This window comes from Protopterus annectens, chromosome 3.part0 (genome assembly GCF_019279795.1).
Source record: "Protopterus annectens isolate FY-2018-M chromosome 3.part0, PAN1.0, whole genome shotgun sequence".
In the NCBI taxonomy this organism is placed as follows: domain Eukaryota; kingdom Metazoa; phylum Chordata; order Ceratodontiformes; family Protopteridae; genus Protopterus; species Protopterus annectens.
The window spans coordinates 1,208,383,106-1,208,401,643 of NC_056731.1; the positions used below are offsets into that span (position 1 = coordinate 1,208,383,106).

The 18,538-nt window shown below is 36.9% G+C and overlaps 1 protein-coding gene across 1 annotated transcript in view; it reads left to right on the forward strand.

Moving 5' to 3' along the window:
- ADCY2 (adenylate cyclase 2) overlaps window positions 1-18,538 on the forward strand; it is a 4,311,002-nt gene that overhangs the window by 2,580,296 nt on the left and 1,712,168 nt on the right. The window contains exon 5 of the mRNA XM_044065410.1: window positions 3,559-3,707. Within this exon, the coding sequence (XP_043921345.1) occupies window positions 3,559-3,707 (149 nt within the window). The remainder of the gene's footprint in view (window positions 1-3,558; window positions 3,708-18,538) is intronic.

Below are 18,538 nucleotides of genomic sequence, written 5' to 3' on the forward strand. Positions count from 1 at the left end.
GTAGAATTGGGAGTTAGTTTTTGTTTGGTATTAATGGGGAGAAGTTTGAATTTATGAGTTAATACACTATTACAGGTGAAAACTGATGATAAGTTATTTGATAAACTTGTTACATTGGGTTGTGTTGCTATCACTAATGTAGGAGTTTTTTTGGGGGGAAGACAGCATTTCATATAATAGAATGAGGTGGCATGGGTTAATATTAGGAGGGAAATGCTAAGGGTGATAGTCAAGATTGCTAGCTGTAAAGCGTTGGAGATTTTCTAGGGTAAAAAGTAAGATATATGCTAGTTTAGGATGTTTGAAATAGTAAATATGTGAACCAAAAGATGGTGTTGGCGCTTAATAAAAACAAACTATGAACCAACAAAATAAGCACCTGGGCGAGATGTACTCCAGAAATAAGTGAAAAAGAAAGTAGTTCTCCACCAGTAGAACAAAAAGTTTTATATCATCAATTTATTAAAAAGTGTAGTGCTTTCGTCAATCCAAAGCTGACGTCATCAGAACAATGAATCACACAAAATACCATTTTAAATAGATGGTCCTTGTAGATAATTGGTTAAAATCTGTCCAATAAAATATAAAATTGTATGAATATATGAATATTAAATAGCACATGAATATTAAACATTCAGACATAAAATAAACAAGTTTAAAACCAAACATCATTAAGTCAGATGTAAATCACAAAATTCATAGTGGGGACTAAACTGTTTCTGCTTTTTCTTTTAAAATGGGCATAATACTCCAGTGGTCATTCAAACCCAGGGGGTGTGTGGGCCGCTAGCCTCAGCTGCCATAACAATTCTTTCTTGCACAAAATATTTTGCCAATCACCCCCTCTAAGGTCTGTGTCTACCATATCCAAAATAGCAAACTTGTAACCCATAAAACCTGCACAATTCAAACTATGCCTAAACAAGGCATTAGTTTCTTTTTTGTTTTTAACATCATAAAGATGTCCATAAATTCTTGTTTTAAACAACCTCTCCGTTTTCCCAACATAAAATGAAGTGCAGGAATTACATTTAGCAAAATACACTAATTTACTTGAAAGGCAGTTACCTTTTCTAAAGTAAAGGGTATAAGTACTGGTGTTAACCAAGGTGATGGATTTTGTTACCAAGATATATTGACAAAAGGGGCATCTTCCACAAGGTTTGGTTCCACTCAATCTATCCTTGTTATCAATTTTGGCATTTTTCCTCTCCAACATAGTCTTCAAATTGGAACCGTTTGCCACTAAGAACTACTTTCTTTTTCATTTATTTCTGGAGTACATCTCGCCCAGGTGCTTATTTTGTTGGTTCATGAAATAATAAATATATATATCCATCCATCCAACTAAAACCCCTTTTCCCATTTCTGCACATGGAGTTGGGGTGTCACTTCAACAGTGACAATCATCTAGAGCCAAATTTACACCACTTGGTGGGTACCCCTGCCATGATAGTTCATCCGTACCACACAGTTGCACACACACTCACACCTAGGGCTGATTTAGAATGCCCAGTCCACCTGCTGCATGTCTTTGGAATGGGGAAAGAAACTGGACCACCCAGAGGAAACCTACATGAACACAGGGCGAACATACAGACTCCACACAGAAGGCATCCTAGCCAAGAATTGAACCAGAGAAGTTTTATATATATATATATATATATATATATATATATATATATATATATATATATATATATAGATACATAGGTATACAGTATATATATATATATATATATATATATATATATATATATATATGTGTGTGTGTCTATATATATATATATATATATATACACACACACACACACACAAAGACACACACACACACACACAAAGTCTCCTTCCTGATACTACTGCCTGAAGGCATCAGGTAGCTACCTTACTTAATTGTAATAGTACCCCACAAGCCCTCTGCAACTAAATAAACAAAGGCATAGCACAGCCGATGCAGGTAATTTATACTGGGCCAACAAAGTCACTTTTCTGCACCATTGCTTTCTGTCACTGCATGTGCACAGCATTCCTTAAGTTGATATCTTATCTAATTCATGTGGCTACTACATATACAATAATTTAAGAGAAAATACTTATTTCCACATCTTGACAAGAAATTACTGCAAAATTGAAGTTTTTTTTGAATGGTATTTGATGAAATGAACATCCACAGCTTCATAGATTATTAAGGCACTTCACCATCACAGTTATCTGCAACAATCGTTGTATCATGAAAGTGCTCACCAATTTTGTATTTCTTTGCCATTAAAGTTCACTGCTTTTAGCTGTGGTGATCTTGCATTTTGTGTTTACATTGATTTTGGACTCTTGGTGTTGGACCTTTATCCAGTAGCTTCCTTTTTGTTGTAGATATGCAGCATATTTGTATGAATCTCATACCCGTAGTATTTCTGTGTAATCACCGCACATACCCGTTGACCCTATGCATAATGACTATGAATTCCACCCTATATGTTCACCGATGTGTTATTATCTAGATGCACTCTACTCCAACACTGTAACTGGGGCAGTCAAGACCACATAGGTGTCCGAATACTCTATTCATATTTGTCATACTGTAGAAAACACAATTCAAAAAGTAGTCCTGTAGTTAAAAAAAGAAGTAATTCCTTATTTGATCCTTCTTAATAGACTTTTTTTTTACTGAGCAGAAGGGCTTCCATTCTGAAGTGATTAGGGAGTCTTTGTATAATGAAGTGAACTTCAGAGGGTCACGCAGTAAGGAAGAAAAGATGGCAGAATTCAAACTGAGTTCAGGAAGCTCTAGCATACTTGTAGCACTTTAACATTTAAATTTCACTGATACCAAAAGCAATCTACTGAGGTGCAAAACTTATAACATTGTAACTGACCTGCTATATTTATGTGTGACTTGAACGAATGCAGTGAGGGAATAGATGACTCTTCTTCTTTCTCTTTCAGTCTCTCTCTGTCTCCTTTTTTAATAAAATAAAGCTTATATGTGTTCCAATATTCCAGAAACATTTTAGTTGGTCTCATATTAAAATGTTTTATAAGCCAGAAATCTAAGTTCTTAAACCTGGCACCTACTTATCAAAGGTACACAGGATACACTTCTTCAAACTATCTATAAATATCTAACTTTCTTTATAAAATAATTGTACTAAATGTATGTTCCTGCAGCTCATTCATTCCTCATGCTCACTGTTTTCTGTCTGCCTCAGACTTTATCCTTACATCAGTAATATTATGCCTACTTTTATGAATTTGTTGTGTATGCTTTGTGATCTCAAATGAGCAGCAATTCTCTCTATGCAGCTGATGCCATACATGTATAAGAAATGCCCATAGATAAATTTGTTTTCATAATACCTTGTTTAAGGTCTTCAGAATCTCTTTAATAGTTACAAGGATTTTTTACGAAACTATCTATAAACCTAATAATGAATCTGTGTCTTAAGTAAATATTGTGCTCATTGTTGTTCTGTGTTTACTATGTTGTTATTCGTAAAACTGAATCATTACATACAGGTTCAAACACATATAATAAAGGAATATATTTATCATATTTTTCAGGAACGTCTGTTACTTTCTCTACTGCCTGCTCACATTGCCATGGAGATGAAGGCAGAAATCATTCAAAGGCTACAGGGACCAAGGGTGGGCCATCTGGAGAACACAAACAACTTCCATAACCTATACGTCAAGAGGCACACAAGTGTAAGGTATTGTATTAACAAGGGATGGAAGGATATTATGGGTTATGGGGCCACTGAAGGATGAATTGTTCTTTCTTTTTTTGGGAGATGATCACTTCTCCTTAATGTCTGTTTCAAGTGACACTGTTCAGTGTGTTTTTCCGGCTTTTGAAAACTGACAGGTAAGGAACTGTTGCAAAACCATGGCACCTAAGTTGTGTGTCACAGTTCTGAAACTCAGGAATAATGCTTGTCAAACTGGTGTTAAAAACAGGTGTGACCAATGGTGCATTCCTGATCCAGGAAGTAGGCTTGTATTTTAAATATAACAGTAACTGTTTCCAGAATGGGGCTTGTCTGCTATCACTAGACATGTGCCATTGAGCTCAGTTTCCAAGCTGCCTCCATGGTTACTGTCAATGTCAAAGGAATTCCAAGGAATCGAAGCAAAAAAAAAAGAAAATGCAAAAATCAGGGTGTCCTAGGTCAAACAAGCTATAAAAACAAAAAAATCTGGATGCCCTAAATCAAACAAGCTATCAAAACAAAATCTTCTATGCACCCTTTAAAAGCAAAATAATGGTAACTGTTCCTCTTCCAGTGGGTTTAGAGAGAAAGCAGGAGCTGTTAACAGATGTAACATATCCAAATTGACATCAGGAAGCTAGTAATATGGTTTGTTCTGAGACTGCTAAGAAACCATTACATTCACTGTTTATACCTTTATAGAAAGTTATCCTTGAGATGCATATAATGACAGTTTAATTTTTGTTTCTGTACTGTGATCAGTGTCTGTCTATACAAAAGTCAACAGCAATGCTGCTTGCTATCAGTTTATATATCTATCACCATTGAAATCCATATTTAAAGTGCAATATAAACTGTATAAATGTATTTTCGATAATGACACATCTTATGCAAGCTTTAGAAAAGCAATACACTAGTTAGTTTGGGAATTTTTGAAACTTTAACCACTTAATATGCAAAATGAGAATATAGTTCTGGAAGTTTAAGGAAGAACCTAAATTTTACTGCACAAATTTTGAAAGTTGTGACTTGCAATATACTGTATAGCATTAACTGATGCGCACCAACATTTTGCAATAAAACTCTATCTGTATCATTCTTTTATGTGTGTCATGAGTTCTGTATCTGTTGACATTAACCACATTTCAATTTTGTTGTCATCTTTATATTTTCATCAGTCCTTGCCCATGATGCCTGTTGGCCATCAGCCCAGACCTCTCAACTGTCCCTGATCTTCAGGGACGTCCCTGAATTAGACTCCGATTTTAGGTCTGTCCCTCTTAATCCCTCTTAAAACTGGTGATTGCTGAAGAAAAGGTGATGAATTGCCATTAATAAATAATGATAGTAAATCAGAGTTATAAACGTTTTACGTCAGAAAATCTATATTAATCCACATTCTCTTATTCTGCAAATGTTTCAAGTTAATAGTACAAATATTTAAAAAATGTCCCTGATTTTCCCTGATTATTTGAGAATTTGTCCCTGATTCTGTTGAGATTTGTCTCTGATCAGTTGAGAGCTATGATCAGCCCTCTTTCTGCCAATTGGCCCATTCGTTCTCTATTACTAAGGTAAGAGTTCACATGGTGGGCCTTCACTGAGACAGCTGTGAGGAGAGGTTTGAGGATTTTTGTCCTTTTGCCACTAATGTCTTTGTGAATGTCTGGCTTGTGGAGCCAGAGAAAGAGGTGCAATGGACTATCCATGATGAATGTTCCTCAGTTCTGAAAGAGAATATGCAAGCAATCAGCTCCACCCTTCACCTCAAATACATTAACTAGTTTCACCAGTCTCCAACAGAGGAATTGCACTTCCCCTTATGCATCCCAAGTGCATACTACACTCCCCACCTTGCTGGGGAGGGGAAGGGGATCTGGCCATGCCCCTTCACTTCCCTCCCTCCTGCCTGATATCTCCCATGGATCTTTTTCCTAGTTACTAACAGCACTGGTCTGAAGCTGTTTAATGAATCTTGGATGCCTGTTGTTGTGTTAGAAATGCTCCTTGAAGAAACTTACAGCATAGGATTAGCCTTGGCATGGATAATATAGTATGCTATGAAAGGTCTAGAATGAAAAATTTGATATACTAAGTCTTTATCTGTGTAGTCTGGCAATTTGTAATATACTATTTAGTGATTACAAGAAGGACATGTTGTCATTCTACTTCCTGGTCATATGATGTGTTCTTCTTAAAGTATAAATGTCTGGGACTGCTCATTGTTTATGTTCTGATGAAGTCTGACACTTAATAAGATGAAAGCACTCAATCATTTCACATTTTTAGTGAATTGTTATTAAACAGCTTTTGTATATTTTTACTGTACAATGTGAAAGTGTGTTTTTATGGTTCTATATGATATTTAATAAAAGTCAGTGGCTATGTTAAGTTTTTTGTTTTATTTAAAGATTCTAGAATTCTAGAATGAGTGATATTTGCATGGGGTGTACGGCTGAGTGGACTGTGAGGTTAAGTAGTTTTCATAGCAGATTATGTAATATATCTAAATGTCACCTTGAATATGAGATATAAAAAATGAACAAAACAGATTCTCCTCTGCCTATAGTAAAACAATGAACTAAATAGATTTCAGTAATTTGGTGGGATATAATATTTAATTTTAAGCTGCAATGGGATGAGTGAGAAGAGGTAAGAGGTGAAAGGGATAACAAGCAGTGAGACCAGTAGAACCAACATAAGTAGTCTGCAGGTAAGGGTAAGATTTACCTGAAAATACCACTGGTAGACAGAAGAAGAAGTAGAAGATGTACCACTAAACATGTGCACATTTTTAATTATATTCTTTACCTGCATTGTTGTTATAATTCTGGGTGCACAATGTCATAGCAAAGGATGTAAATTTGTAAAGAGGAACCTATATATCCAGAAGGTAAGCATATAGTATTTGAATTCTGTGCAATTTCCCTTGCTAGATGTATACCGCAAAGGTGTACAGGTATCTTTTTTAAATCCTCCTTAATATGTGTGTCATCTAGCCAGTATGATACTGTGCAATAATGACTTCAGGATGTCGTGGTATATTAGTAAGTGTGGGTTCAGCTATGACTCCTTTCACATATATAAAGTAATATGCTGCCCCTATTCTTTGCTTAGATTGCCCGAAAAATATTAATAGCTATAATTGTTATTAATATTGGTAGGTAGTTATTATTTATTCATTCATTCATCCATTCATTTAATCTGGTAACCAGAATAGAGTACTGATCCAAATTGACCTACTTCAGCCAATTTCACTCTAAACCCAAACAATACAAATAAAAGTAGAAAAGCAAGTTAACCAGAAGTATTATCAATGCAAACAAAATGTTGTATGAAGATCGCAATGAATCAATAACACTATGACATAGCTCACAGTATAAGGGGAAATAGGAAAGGACGGTTAGAGTAAGGAGGGAAGAAGGGGGTAAAACAGTGACAGGACAGAGTGCAAGGTGTAAAAGATATCAAAAGTAAGGGCACACAAAAATTAATTATATATAATATATATATATATATATATATATATATATATATGCAGTGTGGAAGGGGTGTGTCATATTAGTGTAGGGGAAATAATGTGAGGAAGACAAAGGTCACTGACTGCTGAAGGGGAGAGTGGGAGAGAGTATGACTAATGGTTGGAAGGAGGAAAGAATTATGATAAGAGCTATATTTATCATTGTTGACTGCTGTATGACTGATAGACAAAGTGTAAGTCAGTGTTGTAAAAGAGAGATGATTTCCTGTAGGATTAATACTAACTGTACGAGAAGATGTCCCTGTACGTTAAATCCCTAAACATTTTACCTTTTTCTGCACTCTGGTAAAAGTGGTGTCTGACCGAAGGCCTGTAAAAGGTCCCAAGTTTCATTTAAAGAGTCTTTCATATTCATAAGAAATAGTATGGGGTCATTTGTAAACAGAAGCATTTTGTGGTGAATATCATGAGATGGGGAAAGACTATATTAAAACTGTTTTCTAGCATTATCAGAGTTATTTATTGCACAGCAATTGGAAATGACAAAGGTGAGAAAGGACGCCCTTGCACTGAAAATAATGAACTGATCGGGCCCAATTATATAAGAGCTAGTAGTGATAACAGGAATAAATCTGTTAAGGAGACACCAGAAGGATTTTAGTTTGAGCAGGCATGCGAAAACTGTTAGCAAGTCCTCAGATTTTCCTAGTCTATCTTATCAAATGCATCAAAGCTTTTTTCCTGCGTCTGCAGTCAGTAATAGCATGCATAAAACTTTCGGTTGACCACAGGACAATAGAGGACATTTTTTAAATGGTTCCTGCTGCAGTTGTGAAATCTCTATGTCTGTAATCATGATCCTTTTCTCTCTATGGAGCCAGCGTTTGACACATATTATTTAAGGTTTAGAAAAGTGTGGGAAAGTTATACTGATAGTGAGGTAATGTACCCCTTACTCTGTGGTGGGGTGAAGTTAGTTTATATAGCTAACAAGTGTATAGGAGCACTGGGGGTTTAGAAATCCCCCAGTCTGCAAAAGTGCCGTGGTATCACTGTTTATTTTTTATGATCTCAAGGATTAGTATTTTCTGCCTTGCATTTGTAACAGAGAGCCATTTTTAAATAGTATTTTCAGTTTGCCTTTGAGAAATAAATCTGTTTAATTGGACATTTGCATTAATGTTTTATCATCATGTTGAGTATGGATTTTATTCCATGCAAGCTTATTTGATCCCAAATAGCTGCAGCACTGGAAGGTCACTAGTCAAACAGACACAGATCCAAGGCTGCAAAGCACACACAAAAACTATTTGTTTTGCATTGGAGGGAAAGCCTTCCTGAAACTCCAATATCAGTTCAAGGCCCCATACCCCGAAATATACATAGATGTGTACCAGTTCTGAAATTTTACAAACTTGGTCAAGAGGGAGAAAGTAGCAAAAATGTATCAATCACTTTCTCAGTCTTTTCTGAGTCTAACCACCATGACAGGATCCCAACAATCTTTTTGAGAATCAGTCACCTATCCAGTGTTAGGGCTCACCCAATTTCTATGCCACAACTGGGATAGAAAGGAATCTAAGGAACCAGTGGAAATCCTTTGTATATGCTTCTCAGAATATAAAGTCCTCCATGGTAATAAATTCATACGTGAGTCTGACAGAATCTTTGGTTTGAGAAGAGGCATGGTTGTGCCATAACTCTAGGAGTTTGGTGGAAGAGGTTGTTTACAATATGCTGCTGTAAAAATGTAAAACACACATTACCTGTCCTGGGACAGAGACTTGACTATGTTTACTGAATGACCATTTGAGCTCGGGTCCTTAGTGTGTTGAGAGTATCCTATGGTTATGCAGTAGTGAAGGAAATTAGTTAATGTTAAGGTATTATTTGGTAAGACAGGGAAACTGAAAGAATTTAAAATGAATGTCTCATTTTTTTTTTATAAAGTCCTCAATAAGTGAGATACCCATTATAACTGAAATAGTTTTTGCAAATGGGTTGAATACTTCTACAATGTTCATGGGTTTAGTCTTCATGAGTAGTTCTCACATGCCAAAAATTATTCTGAAAAGTAATCCACCTTTAGTTTATTTCCTGTGCTGCTCACTCATTCTCTCTCTCTCTCTCTCTCTCAATATATATATATATATATATATATATATATATATATATATACACACACATACACACACACACACACACACACACACACACACACACACACACACACATATGTATATATATATATATATATATATATATATATATATATATATATATATATATTGTTTTGCGGCATTGTGATGCATCACTTTCTGTATTTAAATGACTTAATGAAGTATTTTTTAAATATTGTTTAATACTGTATGTACAAAATGAATAATTTGAGAAAAACAGTTAAACAGTTCAGTCTAACAGCACATAACCTTTCAGAAGCGAACAATGTACACTTTCAGAAGCACAGTGGTTCATGTTTTCAACCATACCCACAGAGAATATCAGGAGTTTGTATGGCACTGAAAAGAGGGACTGGATTTACAGTCCGCCAGACTAGTTATGGATAATGAGGTCTCAGATCTTTTAGATGAGGAAAGGATGAAGTCTCTCTCAAGCTGATTTACATGCTCACTGAGGTATGTGTCAAAGTGGGTATTATATTCGATGGTGGCCTTAACATGTGATAAATAAAGTGGAACTATAACTTATTTGGATTTTGAGGAAATACCACAAAAGATAAATTATGAAAAGTAGGAAAATGTTCTTACCACCACAGAGATGTGGTAGTTAAAGGGTAATCTGTTACTAAAATACTTACCCTGACCCCTGGTGACAGTGTCAAATTTAAGTGAAAAGCTACCTAAATGGTAAGCAGGAGAGATGTAAGACTTACCAAATGAAACTATATTGCATTTCTTGGTACTGAAGATAAGCTCATGAATAACATTTCAAGCAATTGTTTGCTCCAACGTGTGCTGGAGAATATGAGCATCAGAATGGGATAACTGTCCTAAGTTGTAGTCATCAACAAACTTGGTTAGCCATAGTCTCTTGGTGTTAGCTTTTATGTGTTAGAAACATATACCAAAGAGGAGGCAGCACAGTACAGTACAGAGCCATGGAGACATTTTCCTGTCTAGTGCAAATATCTACAACTTTAATGTCATGGGCTCTGTCAGACAGCTAATTACCAATACAACAAACTATGTAAGAGTTAATGTTGAATTTGGACAGTTTTCCAATAATCCCAGTATGGAGGCTATTGTCAAAGGCAATGGCAAGGTCTAGATAAGCATCATGGACTATATGCTGTTTATCTGTAACCTCACAGATCCTTTCAAAGAACTCAACCAGATTGAGCAGACATGATCTGCCATTTACAAAGCTGGATTGGTGTGCATATCGGGGATATAAGGTCACCTATATCACTGTGTATAGAACTGACATGATCTGCATTTACAAAGCTGAACTGGTGTGTGTATCGAGGGTATAAGGTCACCTATATCATTGTGTATTGAACTGACATGATCTGCATTTACAAAGCTGGACTGGTGTGTCTATCAGGGATATAAGGTCACCTATATCATTCTTTATTGAACTGACATGATCTGCATTTACAAAGCTGGACTGGTGTGTGTATCAGGGGATATAAGGTCACCTATATCATTGTGTATTGAACTGACATGATCTGCATTTACAAAGCTGGACTGGTGTCTGTATCGGGGATATAAGGTCACCTATATAATTTTGTATTGAACTGACATGATCTGCATTTACAAAGCTGGACTGGTGTGTGTATCGGAGATATAAGGTCACCTATATCATTGTGTATTGAACTGACATGATCTGCATTTACAAAGCTGGACTGGTGTGTGTATCAGAGATATAAGGTCACCTATATCATTGTGTATTCAACTGACATGATCTGCATTTACAAAGCTGGACTGGTGTGTGTATCGGGGATATAAGGTCACCTATATCATTGTGTAATCGATTAGCTATACTGAGCTCCATAACCTCACAAATAATACTAATGAGATTAAAAAGCCTGTAATTCCCAGGGTCAGTAAAGGGGACCATCATAGGCAAGTGCACAAAAACTGCCATCTTTCACAACTCAGGCATATAAACAGTGGAGAGTCTCAGAGAGAGATTCTGTTAGTCATGACTTTGTGCTTCTCCACAGACATCCAGTGACATTGTCAAGACCTATTGAAGTAGTGTTTTTAATTCTGGAAAGTGCCAAAAGAACTTTGCCAAAATTTGACTCATGGTGGAATGGAAAAGACAGAGACAAGGTGGTTAGAGTGAAGCTAGAACAGACTTTGTCCACAGGAATATTAAAAATGTCCTTGGGTTCAGAGAAGGAGATACTATCAGGGATAAGTTCAGAACAGGAATGTAAGCTACTCCTAAGTTTTCTAATGGCGATAAAGCAAACCTTTTGGTTGTCTTTTTTAATAGTTGTAATCCTAAATTCATAGCCAACCTTATATGTCCTAACAGTAAATCTGAGAGACTCACTTACCAGTTTTAAGCCTATTTTATAATGATGAAATTGGCATCTTTCAGTCATAGGTCAGGAGATTTATTCTTTTTATTATGAGTTTGTTGCAGTGGTACTACCACCATATGTGTTTAATTCTAGACTCACCACTATACATCTATCCAAGAGGAAATAAAATTAAGAAAAGTAGGCAGCAACTGCAGTTACAAGGTTTACTGGGGAGCTGTACAATTTATAGCTATCAATAAGACTACTAAATAGTAAATAATTGGTTTTGGAGTAATCCCTGAATGTAGAGGTAATGTTGGACACACAAAGTGCATTTGACAAACTGTATATATATATATATATATATTACATTTTATTATCTTTTGTGATAGTCCCTGCACTATTAAACCACTAAATTTTAATTCCCTAACTCTAAATTGCAATACCCAGATTTGCTCTAAATTACTGCACAATGGTACCTTCTATACTGAGCCAACAGATATTGCCAATATACTGGCCAAAAGACTCAGTGACAACTTTACCCCTCTCTCCCCGCCTAAAGGCCCAATCACAATAGCGTAAGAATGCCAGACACCCAGCATTACTGCAAACAGGTTAAAGCTGCATTGTCCAAGGCCAAGAATACAGCTTCCATGGGACCCAATAATATCCTTGACTGTGTTCTACATGAACTACAAAGTGAACTGGTACCATATCTCTGTGACCTGTTCAGGCACAGCCTCACCTCAGGCTTTGTTCCTACCAATTGATGCACTGATACAATCATCCCTCTCCATAAAGGGGGAAGCGACTACAGACCCTGGGAATTATCTCCCCATTAGCCTGACGAGTCTGATATGTAAAGCTATGGAGAACATCATCATGGACCTGACTAACAAAGATAAAGGAAATCACCAAACTCTAGACCCCATGCAATTTGGCTTTGTGAAAGGGAGATCATGCCTGCTCAACCTGGTTGACTTCTTTGAGTCTGTCACCAGGGCTGTGGATAAAGGTAAGGCAGTGCATACAGCCTACCTCAATCTGGCCAAGGTCTTTGGTACCATTTCTCACTCAGGAATTGTTGATGAACTCACCAAACTAGGCATCAACCCCTATATCACTAGGGGGGGTTGCAAATTGACTGACAGATACAACACACAGTGTGAAAGTAGCAGACTCCAATTCAGACTGCCGACCAGTCACGAGTGGAGTCCCACAGGGATTGGTCCTGGGTCCTCTCCTGTTCGGCATCTACTTCTCAGAAGTCCAAGCCAACACAAAGGGACTCTGGCTGACCAAGTTCACTGATGACTGCAAGCTGGGAGCCATTATTAACTACTCAAGTGATGCAGACATCCTACAGAAAGGCCTCACTGAGACCAATGACTGGTGACGAAACCATGGCTTAAATGTAACGCCAAAAAATGCGTCATCATCCCCTTAGGTAAAAACTCAGTTTGCACTAATTACCACATCGATGTGAGCCCACTGAACACTGAAGGCATTATAAGAGATCTGGGGATGCAGTTTGACAGCAACCTCTCCTTCGACCACCACATTGCCACTGTGGTCAGAAAGTCCGTCTATGTGGCACATCTCATTACCAAGGGTTTTGCATCCAGGAAGAAACAGATCATCATCTCTCTCTACTCTTCCCTCATTAGACCAATCATCAAGTATAATGCCCCATTCGGCATGTACCTCACTAGGCACCTGAAACAGCTGGAGAGGCCACAGAAGTACCTCATGAAGAGTATCCTAGGCATTAAACACATGTCTTCCATGGACAAACTCAAAAGACTCCAGCTATATTGTCTGTCTCATATCGCCTACTTAGAGGTGACCTCTGCTTGACTTACAAAGCCATGTTAACCCAGGTTTTTTAGAAATGCTACATCTAAAGAAATCCCAATCCCTCCACACCACATGCTCCAGAGACCTCAACCTCATTACCACAATCAACAGAATATGCTGGAGGGACAGGTTCCTCACCCATGCTTTGGAATAGACTTTCCATACATATCAAGCAGAGCACCTAGCTGTCCCTCTTCAAGAGAAATCTTGATGAGTGGATGGGTAATAGAAAGTTCACCTTGGGGCCACTCCAGTGGCTCTACTTGATCGAGGCACTGGGAGCTAACGTCGGGCAGCATGATATCAGGGCACTTCTATGGGCTAGCCTTATAAAGGCTCCAGGGCCATTAGCCTAGTACACACCTGTGAACAAAAGCATGTGTTCCTAAGAAACATAAATGCTATAGGTCTATTTCAAATCCTTTGACTAAAATGTTATAATGTTATTGTGGAAACACGATTAACTCTGTTCTATTATGTGATCATCAACATGGCTTTTACAATGTCCTCAATAAGCAGACAGTGGTATACACAGACACCAATATCATTTAATGCAGTATGAATGAAAGGATGGTTACTATTGGTCTTTCTGTAGATTAGACCAGGGCATTTGAAATAGCCATTTGCACAATGCTGTAAAATAAACTTTGCAATCATAATTGTCACAATACACTGGTTTAACAGTTCTCTGCAGGACATAACCCTTCATGTGTATAATATTTCACAGTCTGAAGCATGGCTACTTCAAGGGTCAGTACTATATGTCTTACTATTTTCCATCATTATTAATGATCTAACTTATGATCACTCATCCCCTATCAAGTTAAATATGCTGATGACTTATTGTTTATTGAAACAAGAAAAAGATCTGCAAATCTCCATCTGATGTTACATTCCAGCTTCACATCCAATTGTAAGTAGACATATTTCAATAAGCTAGTCTTTAACCAGAACAGTCTAGTGTTCTGTTATTTCCATAACCATAAAACTTAGCTTGACATTCACCATTCTTAAAGATAACTGGAGTAATATAATTCAAAATATTACTGATCTAAGATACCCTGATCTTACACTAGATCCTACCTTAACCTTTATAGTACATATGGACAGCATTGCTAATAAAGTCTCAGATTAAGCTGTACTACAACATCTGCCAACTCCTCTCACCTGATACCTGTAAGGCTTTAGCAAGGAATAGTCTTATACCAAAACTTGAATTTGATCTTCAACTTTTAAATTCACTCTAACTACAATACATGTAAAATTCAAGTTAAGAGGATAAAATATGCAAATTCATCCTTCTGTCTTATGCTCATACCCATTACTGTGACTTCCTGAAAGGATTCAGTCGGGTATCAGTGTCTAGGAGGGCTACATTACTACTAGACAGAATGCTACTCAAAATAATAAAATAAGGATACTGCCCACTAATAAAAATAAAGCTCACTGCAGGGAACAGGCATTTTCACTAAAAGGCAGAAAACAGGAAGCCATCACTCTAGTCAGGCCCTGAATTAAAACTTCTGTAGCTAAGAGTGATCCCTGCAAACTCTGACTATATACATGGAATTGTCTTCCACGTTTTAATTTCTCCAAATATTTTGGGTTTCTGATACCATGATGGGAATGGACCCCATTCCTAGGTCAAAGTATGATTAAAGTTCATGAAATTAGTATTGTTTCACTCTTTGATGTCAGCCAAAAGTGCTCTTTGCAACACCCGCAATGTGCCCAGTAATGACTTCTTCTGTAATTTGTACGGAGTTATACGCATTGGTAGTATATCTAAATAAGATTTTAGACTCTTTTTTTATAAGACTCCATTGCTCCTATGACTATTGGAACTATTTGGGTATCTTTCTTTTACATTGCTCTTGTTTCTGCTTGCACATCCTGATATTTCATAACTTTGTGTCTCTCTGTGCACAGGACACTGTAGTCACTGGGTGTGGCAATTTCAATGATCAATGCTACTTTTGTCTTCTTTTCCTGTACCACTATATCCGGTTTTGTAGCATCTATCTTTTGAACTGTTGGAAATAGATGATCTCATGTGATGTAGACTTCATCATTTTCTATGATGCTTTGTGGCTCATGTTTCCAGTGTTTTTCAGCCACTTCAACCCCATAATGTTTGCACAATCCCCGGTGCAGCAGTCTTGCTACATTATTATGCCTTTCAGTATACAGTCCTTCTGCCATTAGTATGTCACAACCAGCAACTAGGTGAGTGACACTTTCCAATTTGGTTTTACAAAACCTACATTTGTCTGTTTTTTCCCACATGTTCAATGTACATTGTAAACCAATGTGTACATAGCCCACTATCTTGTGCCGCCCATATAAACCTCTTCTTAACATTTCTTGCATTTGTTCCTGATCAACATGAGGTTCTTCCAAAAGCTTTCTATACTTACAACTATATTTATGCATTTTCCACATCTCTTGCCATTTCATCTGATCCTTCACCTTACATTCTTTCTTTTGTTTTTTGGCACATTCAGTTCCTGCCTGATTTTTGTCTATTTCTGGTTTGATTTCCATTCCTGTTTGATGCCAATATGCTTCTGCTAAGTTAAGCAAGGAAGTCATCTTAGATTTATTCTTCTCATGTTTCAAAACTTTCACTATGTTTGGGTCTCGTGAGGTCAGCAGATATGTGTGGAGTCCCACGATTGCAGATCTATACATGTAATCAATTTCAAGGAGGCCCATCCCTCCTTCAGAACAGGGAATATATAATTTTGGTATGCACTGCATTTTATAAATCATTTGGTGAGCATGAAGCATCCTTCTTGTTTTAATAATTAATCAATCCAACATGTTTTGGGGCCAATCAATCACTCCAAAACTGTAAGTTAGGACAGAAAGAGCAAATTGGTTTATAGCTTGGATTTTGTTCCTAGATGTCAACGTTGTTTTCAGGATTAATTTAAGTCTTCTAAAATATTCCTTACTAAGGTTTATTCACATTTGTTCACATTTTATTGCTGATCCTTCATCAGTTTGCAAGTATTTATACACTCCCTCTTGCTCAAGTTCTTTTATATCACATTCTTGTCCCAAACTGATGTTTTCCTGGTGCTGTAGTTTTCCTGCTTTAAAGGTTCCTTTTGCACAATTATCAAGGCTAAATGACATTCTAATATCATCTGAAAACATTTTGACAACCTGCAGCTGTGTTTTCAGTGCCTCATCTGATGAGCTATACAGTTTTAAATATTTGACAAAGAGAAGATGAGAAGTCTTTAAACTTTGTTGTTTTCTAGGAGCCAAATTATAGCTATGGCCTAAGCTGTAGGCAGAACAGCAACGGTGACAGAGAGTCACCCTGGAATATTCCCCTTTGAATTTTTATCCCTGGGATAATAATTTGTCCTTTATCATGGCTTAATTTCAAAGTGATCTGCCACTGTTACACAGTCACTGTAATGTAGTGAATCAGTGTAGGGTGTATCTTATACATTGTTAAGGACTCTTTTATCCATAAATGTGGGATACTATCAAATTTTTTTTGTAGTCTTCCACCAGAAGGAACCAAAGAATGAGCATTAAAAACGTCTAAACTAATCTGATAGAACAATCTCCTATCCCTTGACAGTAGTTAAAACTACAATTATTAATTTATACAGTAGGTTAATATGCATTATTTTATATATGATTTGTTACTTCTTTATTCTGTGGAATTTAATACTTTATTTGCATTAGTAATGTTATGCTTAACTGTAATCTAAGATGCAAGTAAACCTTCCTACAAAAACACCATCATAAATTCTTCTCATGTTTGGAATGGATCACTGCTCATTCCTTACATTACTTTTTTACTTTCCATTATTCTATGGAAATGGAACAGTGTCTCACTGTATAATGACTCTACCTTCCCACAATCCTGAACAGGATAAAGTAGGTATTGGAAAAAATGAGTGAATGAATGAGTGAGTGGAATGAATGAATAAATGAATGAGTCATGCTTCAGCAGGATCTGTGAACAATGCCTGTGTCAGTAGACTTTATCCATGTTTCCTTACTGGGTATCTAGCTAAAGGCTTATCATGGTCCTTTTGTTTTATCCTACTATGAAGTCCATAATTATGCTGCTGTTCCATGATTTGCTGTTAGATCACAGTGTCTACTGCATCTTAATAGGTACAGAAAGCAATGATACTGGATTAACCTCATCTTCAGTTGGGGAGACTAATTTTTGGTATGGATACTGGGAATGCTTCATTATGAAATAGCAGGCATGTGCTTGACTTAGTGACAGATTACGAGTATGCACAATAGGCTGAGAAATGTATAATGTATAATCTACCATCTTGAAAATATATGATCCATAGAGGTGTATATCATTAGCAGATTCCCTGTGCTTCATGTATTCCTGTATGCTAACGTTCCATGGCTATTCTTGGAATTTGAGATGTAGAGAATGTTTTAAAGTGGAAAGTTTGAAGATTTGTTATATTTGCATATTTATTCACATGCTTGACAAAGAATTATTGTGAGAAGTAGTTAGACATCTTGATGAAGTTTCTACTGAAGTTATTTCTAATATCATTACTATGATGCCTCAGTACAAACAGAAAATGACTGAGTTTAACAACTGTCTTAGTTTCTGGTGTCATTCCAAGGGGATCCAGTACCCAACAACCTGGGAGGACATGATTGACAGACCACGATGCTTTGCCAGAGATGGCCTTCATCTGTTTCCCATGGGCTTCATGCTTCTGGCAAAGGCTCTTGCCTCCCCCATAGTGCCTTTTTTAGGCAAAGTCATGAGGACAAAATTACCAAAGTGAAAAATTCTTCTAAAGGAAATTTAAAGGTCATGCTGCTAAACGCTGTGAGTCTTAACATGAAACTGCACTCATTGCAAGCATTCTTCACCCTGGAAGATGCTGACATTGTGCAGTCACTGAAGGTTCAAAGCTGTGGAGAGCACCCCCCAGCCTTACCAGGTTACTTGTCCTACCATACTTTCAGACCCCAAATAGAGGACTA